Source organism: Artemia sp. Qi Xiang Cuo, chromosome 9 (genome assembly GCF_049724085.1).
Source record: "Artemia sp. Qi Xiang Cuo chromosome 9, ASM4972408v1, whole genome shotgun sequence".
Classification (NCBI taxonomy): Eukaryota; Metazoa; Arthropoda; class Branchiopoda; order Anostraca; family Artemiidae; genus Artemia; species Artemia sp. Qi Xiang Cuo.
Genome location: NC_142802.1, coordinates 62,901,608 through 62,914,876, shown reverse-complemented (window position 1 = coordinate 62,914,876; position 13,269 = coordinate 62,901,608). Strand labels below are relative to the sequence as shown.

The 13,269-nt window shown below is 35.6% G+C and overlaps 1 protein-coding gene across 1 annotated transcript in view; it reads left to right on the top strand.

Moving 5' to 3' along the window:
- Positions 1-11,498, top strand: part of GluClalpha (glycine receptor alpha 1) — a 204,368-nt gene extending 192,870 nt beyond the window's left edge. Inside the window, exons 7-8 of the mRNA XM_089095053.1 lie at positions 2,894-3,094; positions 11,204-11,498. Of these exons, the coding sequence (XP_088951179.1) occupies positions 2,894-3,094; positions 11,204-11,446 (444 nt within the window). The 3' untranslated portion in view covers positions 11,447-11,498. The remainder of the gene's footprint in view (positions 1-2,893; positions 3,095-11,203) is intronic.
- The last annotated feature ends 1,771 nt before the right edge of the window (positions 11,499-13,269 follow it).

Genomic DNA, 13,269 nt, shown 5'->3' with positions numbered 1-13,269 from the left:
AAAGAGTGAAGCAGATTTCTTTATTGCAAGATTAATCTCTTTATGACTTTTTGGACGTAAACATTGTTTTTTTGCCCTATCCACTTTCTTTTATGTGAAGACTTTCAGAAATTGAATCATTATCTGTTTCTTTTAATTTATGAGTTGAAAAGATAAAAGACTTTAAAAGTTTGAATATTGTGAATTTAGAAATCGGCTGAAGCCAGTGGTTGGATTTTGTTTCAAAACTAGAAAGGTAACTAAAAAAAGAAGGAAATAAAGATGAATTTAAATAAAATTGGAACTTCATTGGAAGGAGTAAAGAAAATTTAAAGAAAGTTGAAACTTCAATGGAAGAAGTAAAAAGTGAGGCTTTGAATATATTGAGGTGGAGGTGGGGCATGCCCAGTTGTTTTGTCCTTTGATGGTAGTAGCAGTAGTGGTAGCACAACTAGTAGTATTTGTATTAATAACGGTTTACCTTGCCTTAACAATTGTATACTCCCACGTGTGCGTGATCTCATTTTTACTTGTACATAATCTACCTGTTGTAAGCAAATGAAAAACTGACAAAAATAAACAATGAACTATTACATAAATATAAAAAGCAATATTCAACCTCAAAATGAGTAAATTTTACCCCAAATATTTAGGTGACTACAGTTACTCTGTAGTTTCCAATCTTTTTACGATAATACACGGCTTGGGCTAACAAACAGTTCGTGATAACGAACTATAAGTAAGGAGCGACCCGGCTAAATAGTAACCGAAACTCTAAAAAAAGGAATTTTGATACCAATAGATGCATCAAAAGAATCAGATTTTTATGCGGATTTCTAATATATCAGTTTCATCAAGTTTAATCTTACCCATTAAAAGTTACGCGCCTGAGAAATTTTGCCTTATTTTCGAAAAAAGGGGGGAATACCCCCAAAAAGTCATAGAACTTTACAGAAAATTACTGAACACCATCAGACTCAGCGTATCAAAGAACCCTACTGTAAAGGTTTCAAGCTCCTATCTGTAAAAATGTGAAATTTATATTTTTTGCCAAAAGAAAGGTCATGGAGGCGTGTTTATTTGCTGTTTTTTTTTTGTTTTTGTTTTTTTCATGGGTGATCGTATTGACCCAATGGTCTTAGAATATCGTGGGGGGGCTCATTCTAATGGAAATTAAAAGTTCTAGTGCCCTTTTTAAGTGACCAAAAAATCGAAGGGCAACTAGGCCCCCTCCCACGCTCATTTTTTCCCAAAGTCACCGGATCAAAATTTTGAGATAGCCATTTTGTTCAGCATAGTCGAAACATCTAATAACTATATCTTTCAGGATGACTAATCCCCATAGTTCCCGGGGGAAGGGCTGCAAGCTATGAACTTTGCCCAGTGTTTACATATAGGCTAGTATTGGTTATTGGGAAGTATAGAGACGTTTTCAAGGGGGATTTTTTCTGGTAGTGAGGGGGGTCAGGGGTTTTGTGGGAGGATCTTTTCATGGGGGAAGGGACATTGATATAAAGGGTGTGCCGGATTTCCTAGTACTATTTAAAAAACGATCAGAAATTAAATTTAAAAAAAAACAAGTTTTTCAACTGAAAGTAAGGAGCAACATCGAAACTTAAAACGAACCGAAATTATTACGTATTTGATCGGGTTTGTCCTCTAGTCAATACCTCGCTCTTTATGCTAAAGTTTTTTTTATTACTTTCATAAGAGCTATTTATTCTAAATAACGGCCTTTGTGATTAAGAGGTCATTCTTAAAGAATTGGAAAAATAATCGAACGTTAGCGTAAAGGGCGAGGTATTGACTAGGGGGTGAACCCTCTAATATACGTAACAAAAATATACGAATACAGAAATTCGTTACGTAAGTTAATTCGTAAGTTACGTATTTTTACTACTAATAAAAACGTTCGTAAATAAAATGAAACAACTTTCGAGAAAGCCATTTAACCAAAACAAAAGTAAAATGAATATGCAAATTTCGTTTTCATTATTCATGTACAATGAGCCAAAATCAAAACCTGCGTTAATTCAAAAACGTTCAGAAATTAAATAAAAAAAAACAAGTTTTTTTAACTTAAAGTAAGGAGCGAAATTAAAACTTAAAACGAACAGAAATTATTCCGTATATGAAAGGGGTTGTCCCCTCCTAACCGCCTCGCTCTATTGCTAAAGTTTGATTCTTTCTCACAACTCTATTTTTTAAAACAACAAAAAAAAACTTTAGCGTAAAGAGCAAGGCGTTGAGGAGGGGACAGCCCCTTTCATATACTGAATAGTTTCTGTTCGTTTTAAGTTTTAATATTGCTCCTTGCTTTCAGTTTTAAAAAATAGTTTTTTTTTTATTTAATATATTGAAAGCTCACTAGAATTTAACAAGTACATCTGGTTGGTAACTGTCAGTAATTTAGTTTTATTGGCTTTCAAAACATATGAAAAAGTTCTTTTGGGTTTTAGCATTTCTAAAAATATCTTAAATCGAATGCATCTAAATGAGTGGATTCATTTTCATAGCATTTGAAGAAGAAAAAAGGCTTGAAACTGTTTTCACTCAAAACTAAATCAAGCTTTAGGCGGTAATAGCCACTTTCATATTTCTTTTCTGTAATTTTTCTTTTTTCAAGTTTTATCATCACTCGCTACTTTAATTTGAAAAACACTTATTTTATTAATAAGAACTGCCACTCAAAGACCTATATTTTACAAACCTTTCAATTCCATCGGTTTCGTCTGGTCTTCAGGTTTTTAGTATTAGTATTCGTATACGTCCCAAATCAGACATTCTGCAGGAGATAAACCGTGCCAAGGATCTTATTCAGTGTAACATTTAGTTCCAGCAATATATTTTGGAACTGTTCCAAAAGCATCCTCTATAATGCTCCCTTTGTAGATATGAGTCTTTCCTTTTACAGGCAATTGATGTTTGGACTGGTGTTTGTTTGACATTTGTATTCGGCGCGCTCCTCGAATTTGCCTTGGTCAATTATGCTTCCCGTTCCGACGCTCATAGGGAGAAGCTTAAGAAGCAGAGACGCCAGTGGGAGATGGAGCACGCAGCAGCACTAGAGGCACAGCAGGCAGAGCATCTGGATGAAGTAACGGGTTTTGCTTTGGTCAGTTGTGCCGTCACAGCTTTCGATCGAAATATTAGAAAAAAAACAACGGGTCTGGGGGCAAAGAGTAGGCTATTGAAAACTGGTATGGGTAAAGCTGCGCTGATTTAACGTCAGTAGATACGATAGCGTAACAACAAAATTTTCGCTGCAGTATATTGCGACTTCATGAACAAGAAAAAAACAAAAGCTCCTTGAGAGAATTAGATAACTGAAATCATTAATCTGCATTTCTATAAGACTAAAACAGGAATATGTTTTACTCTGTAAGTAACAATTAATTAGAAATCTTTTGTTTTCAAGAATTCTTTTAACTAAAAATAGTGTTTGCATGAAGCAGGATTAAATTAACTGAAGAAAATGTTGGTTGGTTAAGTAGACAACCTGGTTAAGTAAGCTGGCACTGATGAAAGGATTACAGGCTCTTTAACTTTCCATACAAACTTAAATTGACTGAATTGCCAATACTATAGTGTCTTATGGTAACCAATTAGTTAAAAGCTTAATACGCCGTGAACCTTTGAATGGAATATGCTCCAAAAATATCTTAGAGCAAGGCTCAAAATCTGGAGCTTTTAACTATCTTGGAAATTAGTCGAGTTACTCTAGGGGGGGGGGGGTGATGGCTTTTTATTGACGATCGTGCGAGTTTTCACTCTTACCGGTTCTTCAAACTCTCTGCTGCGGATGTAGCAAACTGCGAGCGTTGCTTTCATTTCTTTTGCTGCTGCTTCAAGCTTGAATCATGGATCTAAACTTCCTAGCTTATTCCGCATGTCAAAAATAAAAGTAAAACATCAGTTTGATTTTCTAATGACAAAAAGATTCTTTGAAGACTGTTAAACTCTATAGCACAATATGAAATAAGCAACTACAACATATACCTCTGGGGTTGACAAATTTGTAAATACGTGTTGATAGTTTTGCCACTCCATTACTAACCTCAATTAAGTTTTAGTCTGTGATATACCAAGGACTCCACGGAATCTTGTATTGTGACTATCACATCTAATGATCGTATATGAAAGTTTCAAGCTTCTGAGATAATTTCAAAAACCTCTTGCTAAGCTGTTCTTAAAGAGAGTATCAGCAGGGCAATGCAGATCAGGAGTATCAAACTTTTATCAAACATACACCCCTTCATGATCCCCTTTTCTGAACAGTTTTGAAGATGGTTTCTTGCAAGTATCTGTGAATAGGACTCTTTATGATATTGGTCTGTAATATCCTCATAACAATGCTCAAGGATATCTTACTTTTAGCGATACCAATTTCAAAATTACCTTTTAAACTTACCAACTTCAGAAGTCGGTAATTTTACCCTCCATTTTCTGTTAAAAAGTTCCAAATTTTTGTTTTTTTTACCTAGGTAATTTTGACCAAATTTTAGTTTTTACATTCAATCGGTGTTGGCACACACACACACACACACACACACACACACACACACACACACACACACACACACACACACACACACACACACACACACACACACACACACACACACACACACACACACACACACACACACACACACACACACACACACACACACACACACACACACACACACACACACACACACACACACACACACACACACACACACACACACACACACACACACACACACACACACACACACACACACACACACACACACACACACACACACACACACACACACACACACACACACACACACACACACACACACACACACACACACACACACACACACACACACACACACACACACACACACACACACACACACACACACACACACACACACACACACACACACACACACACACACACACACACACACACACACACACACACACACACACACACACACACACACACACACACACACACACACACACACACACACACACACACACACACACACACACACACACACACACACACACACACACACACACACACACACACACACACACACACACACACACACACACACACACACACACACACACACACACACACACACACACACACACACACACACACACACACACACACACACACACACACACACACACACACACACACACACACACACACACACACACACACACACACACACACACACACACACACACACACACACACACACACACACACACACACACACACACACACACACACACACACACACACACACACACACACAAACACACACACACACACACACACACACACACACAAACACACACAAAACCAAAAAAAACAATATTTAAGAGACACAAACAAAAAGGATTTTTAAGAGACCCCCCCCCCCAAAAAAAAAGAAGATGTAGGACTATCCAATGAATTAAACCAAATTTCAAATATATATTTGAAACCAAGGCACAAAAAATGTTGAACATACTATATATATATATATATATATATATATATATATATATATATATATATATATATATATATATATATATATATATATATATATATATATATATATATATATATATATATATATATATATATATATATATATATATATATATACATATATATATATATATAAAACATAAAACATAAAAAATCAAGAATAAAAAATAAAAAATCAAGAATAAAAAATAAAAATAATATTTTTATATATATAAAAATACATAGAAACATATATAAACATAAAAAATCAAGAAATTGCAAATTTTCTTAAAATTCTTTTGAAACTACGAAACGAGTGACATTGTTGAGCTGACTCAGGTAGGCTATTCCAAACGATATGACAAGCAGTTAATGGATTAGTCAGACCTCACCGATGGAGTAAATAGAATATTAATATTCCTTGAATTGCGAAGATGATGCGCAGACCTATCAGTGACGAAAGAAGGCGTAGTTTGAAGGGCTATGGGAACATCACCATGAAGTTGATGAAAAGTGAAAGACGCGCACGAAAGAATATAGAGATTTTGTAAACAAAGTAGTAATTTTATTTCTCATTGATACGGTCCGATTTGATCAACGCTCATAGTTGTTTTCTAAAGTGATATGCTTATTATTTTGTTCTTATTTTTTTTATATCTTTTATCATTTTATATGTGTTTTTTCTTTTTTCTGTATTTTACTGTGTTTATCTCTCATGTCTCTAAGTGCCAATTTACATTTTTGTAGTTGTTGATTTGAAATATCTATCTAATGCTGTGACATTATTAATTGAGTGTTCTTGTGAAATTGCATGGCTTATCTATTCATTTCGTAGTCTAAAACAGCGAAAAAAAAGTTATGAAGGCTCAAAGCAATAAAAAAAAAAAAAAAAAAAATATTCTGATGTTTAATCAACTAGATTGCTTTAAATTAAAACAAATGTTTATTCTGTGCTTTAGCTCTGTGCTGGTTTTCTTTGCTTATTTTGTATATTCTTCTCACTTCCAAAAACATTTACTTTGGGTGAGTGTTTTTCGCTTTTTAGCTTTGTATAATACATAAAAGTGATCCTATAGTTGCAGTCAACAGAATCATTTAAAATTAATTAAAAGCTTAAATGTATAAATGAAGTTAAAGTAAGGGTAATTTGCTGCTTGACAAATTTGTATTAATGTAAATAAAGCAAAGGGGGTTGTCGCCTTCTCGGTCTACCCCTTTGATAGTCAAAAGAGCTGTATAAATCAATGAAAACTTTTCAGAATGGAAATGCACTGGACTAATGGGGTGGGGGTATCTCTTGTAGTTGTTGACAGATTTTATAACTCTAAACAAAATTTCCAAAATTAATGGGGTTCGTCATTGAATATATTGGGCTATGGAAAAAAGTAAATACAGTTTTAAATAGCTTTTTCCAGTAGCCACTGACGAGACAATCAAAATTATAGGGAGCGCAATCGCGCTGCCTAAGTAAAGAACGATCTTGCCATAATGTATTATTATTTTTTTCTTTCCATTCCCGAGCACTCCGTATTGAAGGAGTTGTCGTAGAAACTTTTAAAAGGGCTCATTCGATTGGGAATTGGAGTGGCTTGTGTCCTTTTCAATAGTCGAAAGTGATTGGAGGGCCACTCGCCCCCCCCCCCCCCCGCCCATAATTCCCCCGAAACACATCCAATCAAAATTTTGAGATAGCCATTTTGTTCAGCTTAGTTGATTCCACAAAGAAATTTTTTTTGTGGAGGACACTCCCCCACAGCCTTCAAGGTAAGGGTTGTAAGTTATGCCCTGGGGGCATATAAGGTTTTTATAGAAGGCTTTGTCGTAGAAACTTCAAAAAAAGCTCATTCGATTGGAAATTCAAAGGGCTAGTGCCCCTTTTAATAGTCGAAAGTGATTGGAGGGCAATTAACCGCCCTCTCTCGCCCAACTTTCCCCTAAACACATTCAACCAAACTTCTTGGATGATGATTTGTTTCAACAAACTTTTGCGCTCTGGGAATTAGATTTTCGAGGATGACAAACCCCTCACAGCCCAAAGGGCAAGTGTTGTAAGTTATGCCCTTGGGGCATAAAAGGTTCTTATAGAACGCGTTTTCGTAGAAACTTCAAAAAGGGCTCATTCGATTAGAAATTGAAATGGCTAGTGCGCTTTTTAATTGTCAAAAGTAATTGGAATGCAAATAACACTCCTCCCACGCCCACCATTTCCCCAAACACATCCAAGCTAAATTTCAAGATAGCCATTTTGTTCCACGCAGTTTAAAGTTCAGGAAATTATAGCTTTGAGCAGGACACTCCCCCCCCCCCCAGTCTTCAGGGCAAGGGTTAGAATTTATGCCCTTGGGGCATGTAAGTTTTTATGTAAATCTTTGAAAGCCATTTTGTTCAGCGTTGTTGATTTCCAGATAGAAATTACGTTTTTGAGGAGGACACTCCCCCACAGCCCTCATAACAAGGGTTGTAAGTTATGCCCCGGGGCATACAAGGTTTTTATAGAACGGGCTGTCATAGAAACTTCAAAAAGGATTCATTCGATTGGAAATTGAAATGGCTTCCCTTTTTGTTAGTCGAAAGTGATTGGAAGGCAACTGAAACCCCTTCCACGCCCACCATTTCCCCAAACATATCCAATCAAAATTTTGAGATAGCCATTTTGTTCCACGCATATAAAGTTCAGGAAATTATAGCTTTGAGCAGGACATTCCCCCCATTGTCTTCAGGGCAAGGGTTATAAGTTATGCCCTGGGGGCATATAAGGTTTTTATTGAAATCTTTGTCGTAGAAATTTGAAAAAGCGCTCATTCGATTGGCAATTCAAAGGGCTAGTGTCCTTTTTAATAGTCGAAAGTGATTTGAAGGCAACTAAACCCCCCTCTCACGCCCACCTTTCCCCAAACACATCCAAGAAAAATTGTTAGATAGCCATTTCATTGAACGTAGTTGCAAGTTTTTGAAATTAGGTCTTCAAGGTTTTGTTCAACGTAGTCAAAAGTTCTGGAAATTAGGTCTTTTAGGATGATATCCCCCAGAGCCCTCAGTGCAAGGGTTGTAAGTTATGCCCTGGGGCATATAAGGTTTATATAGAAAGTTGTTGTAAAAATTTCAAAAATAGCTCATTTGTTTGGAAATTGAAATTGCCCTTTTTATTAGTCAAAAGTCAATGGAGAGTAATTGACACCCCTCTCACGCACACCTTTTTCCCAAAAACATCCAATCAAAATTTTTAAATGGCCATTTTGCTCAACGTATTTGAAAGTTTTGAAAATTAGGTCTTTAAGGATGACAACCCCTCCCCCCCTAGTCCTCTGGGCAAGGGTTGTAAGTTATGCCCTGGGTGCATATAAGGTTTTTATTGAAAGCGTTGTCGTAGAAACTTCAAAAGGGCTTATTCACTTGGAAATTGAAAGGACCAGTTCCTTTTTTAATAGGTTGAAAGTGATTGGGGAGCGACTAACGCCCCTCTCACGCCCACCATTTTCCCAAGCCCATTCAATCACAATTTTGAGATATTCATTTTGTTCAACGTAGTTGAAAGTTCTTGAAATTATGTTTTTTAGGATGATATCCCCCAAAGAGCCCTCAGTGAAAGGGTTGTAAGCTAAGCCCTGGGGGCATATAAAGTTTACATAGAAAAATGTTTTAGAAATTTCAAAAAGGGCTCATTTGATTGGAAATTGAAATTGACCTTTTTAATAGTGGAAAGTGAGTAGAGAGTACTTAACCCCCCTCTCCCGCCCACCATTTCCTCAAAAAGATTCAATCAAAGTTTAGAGATAGTCATTTTGTTCAACGTAGTTGAAAGTTCTGGAAACTATGTATTTAAGGATGACAAACCCCCCAGAGCCCAAAGGGCAAAGGTTGTAAGTTATGCCCTGGGGGTATATAAGGTTTTTATAGATAGAGATGTCGTAAAACTTCAAAAGGGGCTCATTCAATTGGAAATTGAGAGGGCCAATGCCCTTTTTAATAGTCAAAAGTGATTGGAGGGTAACTAACCCCCCTCTCCCGCCCACCATTCGTCTAAACACATCCAGTCAAAATTTTGAGATAGCCATTTTGTTTAACGTAGTTGAAAGTTCCGGAAATTAGGTCTTATGGGTTGACAACCACACTAACAGCCCTTAGGGTAGGGGTTGTAATTTATGCCCGTGGGGCATATAAGGTGCTTATAGAAATTGTTGTCCTTTCAAAAAGGGCTCATTCGATTGGAAATCGAAAGGCCTAGTGCTCTTTTTAATAGTCGAAAGTGATTGGAAGGCTTGACATTTTTATAGTAAAGATCGATGTGGGTATAATGTATTAATTTTCTGTTGTTGTTGTATAGACCAGGGCGCTTCGTATCGAGGAAGTTGTCGTGGGAACTTCAAAAAGGGCTCATTCGATTGAAAATAGAAAGGGCCGATGCCCTTTTTAATGCTCGAAAGTGATTGGAGGGCAACTTATCTCCCTCCCGCGCCCACCCTCGCAATTGCCCAATATTTTTAAAAACTAAATGTTTCCTTAAGATTAAATCAAAATGCACTGTGTTAATGCTAATTCCCAATAAGGCATCTCAGCATTATCCCAAGAACGACTGAGGGTATTATGTTCAAACTTTCGGGGCTACTTCTGCTCGTAAAATTTAACCGAATCAAAATAGTGTAAGTGTATCCAAGCTATAAAAGAAAGTAAACAGATTGTTTTGCGAATGGTATCAAGTTTTATATTTCAGGTCAACTAGAGGAGGTATGAAACTAAATTAAACACTACTATTTGTGTCCAGATTTTTAAAAGGGTGTATGTTATTAAAAATTGCTGAAAATTTTTTTCCAGCATACAAATAGCAGGCCCAACTGTAAAATCTTAAATAAAGAAAAGATTTAAAGCATTATTTTGTTTTTCCCTGAAAAGAATATGTCAATATAAAATGAACAGAAATTAATTTAAAAAAACTTTTTCCACAAAATAAGTGTTTCAAAGAAAGTAAAGAACTCCATTAAACAAAAAACGAGCAAAAATAAAATCAAATTATCTACCACGCGTGAAACTACCACGTATCACCATCAATAAATAAATGAAACCCAAAACGAACAGAAATTACAATAAATAACCGAGTCAAACTCAAAACGAGCAGAAATTAACCTAAGTTGGGCTCAAAACCCCTATGCCTTCCCAATAACAGAACACAATTTGCATTTTACTGAAAAAAATACAAATTAATGGGCATTTTCAGTTTAATATACATAAACTGATATTTAGTAATCAAAATGTTAATATTATTTGATTTACTAAAGTTATAAAAGTAAAAACGTTTATATTTTGTTCAGTATAGTGCAAATTATGCTCTGGCCTTGGGGAAGGCATAGGGGTTTTGAGTCCAACTTATGTTAATTTCTGCTCGTTTTGAGTTTGACTCGGTTATTTATTGTAATTTCTGTTCGTTTTGGGTTTCATTTACTCATTGATGCTGATTTGTGGTAGTTTCACGCTTGGTAGATTATTTGATTTTATTTTTGCTCATTTTTTTTTTTTAATGGAGTTCTTTACTTTTGTTTGAAAAACTTATTTTTTGTAAAAAGTTTTTTTAATTAATTTCGAGAAAAAAGATATTTCAAACATGATGATGTTATTATACGTTACTGGTTATATTATGAATATGTTAGTGATTATACTAGTCTGTGCTTTAGAAAAAAAGTAGCCATAGTTTTAAACAATTTTTTTTTCCAGAAACCGCTGGTGAGACATTCTAAGGACCGAGAAAAGGCCCGGCATTACGAATACGAACTCCATATTAATGGTTTGGACGGAAAACGTCACCCAGCAGCAGAATGCTGTAAGAACTGGATTTCCAGCTTCCAAATGCGGTCAAAGCGAATTGACGTAATATCAAGATTCATCTTCCCCTTGGTATTTGCCATGTTTAACCTAATTTATTGGACAACTTATTTGTTCAAAGAGAACGAAAATTAACCCCGAGAATTTCTATGTTTGAACAATGCCATTTCTGATGTTAGTAATAAAGTTATTTCTATGGAATAATGGATTAAATAGCTTAGTTAACTAGCGTGTATAAAGTTTAAAGTGAAGTTAAAAATTATCAAGAAATCTAAGGAAGCTGTTTTGTGAGAGACATTTAACTTCTATCCCATAAGAACCAGTGGTGTTACTTCATAGAAATTAGGGGATGGGCAAAATGTATTTTTCAAAATGTAGGGGGGGATATTTTTCAATTTTTCGTTGAAAATACCAATTTGAACACCAAAATAGCCGCTTTTCAAAATCTAGAGGTGAATATTGAGGATAAGTACCCTCCATTCCCCCAAACTTGACACGTTTCAATGTAGAATATGTCCCATTCCATAAGTTTCGTGTAAAAATATTACTTCTAAGTTAGATGAGACTAGTAAAAATTTATGTTTAAATTTTTACACGTACAATTTTGCCGAATTTAAATTTCGCTGCAATTTCTTTTGAATTTTGGCAGAGCTAATCTCTGTTACAGTAAATAGTTTTTCTTCAAACCTTGAGAATTTTTTTTTTTTAATGCTATTATGTTTCACAGTAAAAGATCTATCAAAACCTTGATTTCTCTCTGCAATCCCTCAAATGAAAAAAAAAAAACATTTTTTTTTCTTCAGATATTTCAATCCTTTCAGGTGCCATTTCCTAGCTAAAAAATTATTAATTTGAATATAGTTGTTAGTTGGCGGCATTGCGACAATTCTAGGAAGACGAACTGAAGTTTTAGTAGAATTTCAACTGAGGTTAAAGGTACATAATTATTACGTAGGGGGGAACCAGAGGAATTAGTGCCCTAGCAAGATCGCTTCCTCGTAAGGTACCAGCTACTTCTATTTTAGAAAAGAAATTCCGACGGATATGAAGGTGAGAGAGTGCGTCAAAGAAACTCATAATGATGCAGCGGTCTACACCTTCTTAGCATAGTGAAGAAGCACTGCAGTGTGAATAATGAGTTCAAGCCCGATTGACATTAAGTCCTCCGAGATATAAAGGATAACCAGAAGCATCAGCATCAATGAGCAAATTAATAACAGACGACAGTACCTTGCGACACTCGAAACTACACTGGACGCTATGCTGATGAGCTGAAGCGCAACATTTAATCTCACTTATCAATTATCACTAATTCAAAGAGCCTGCACGGATTCAATGAAAAGAAACGCTGGTCAACCTGGTTTTTGTCTCATGAGTACCAATAGAGGTGCTTAATGCAGTTTTTATCGTATTTTCTAACATGAATTCGGAATTTCTCCATCATCCACACTTTTATTTGTGTTACAATATCAATAATTAATTTTAAAAACTTTGTTGTCCATTTGTCCGTTGTAAACTCCTAGAGCATTGTAAGTGTAATGCAACTAAATTAGCAAATTCAAATGGGGATATTGCTACTGTTGTACAGGTTCCAACATATATAGACAGCCACAAACCTGATCTGGGGCAGGATGCATTTATTAGTACGGTGTAAACACGTAACTGTGAGTGCTTTGTGTCTGGACTAATGTACAATACAAATCTGTTTCCTTTAAATTATTGTCCGCTACAAAATGCATAAAGTTTGTTTAGATCATCCTAGTAACTACTGTCATATGCGAATATGTGGTGAAGTAATGCTCAAATCTTAAAGGGGAAACATTACTTTTTTAGTACAAAAGTGTTATAAACTTTATTCTGGGTGTAAAATGGGGAACCAAATATGAGCCTGGGCCCCACAGGCCTATGCTTAACAAACATTACAGGTTTTACGCTAAAATCACAACATTCAATGAGGT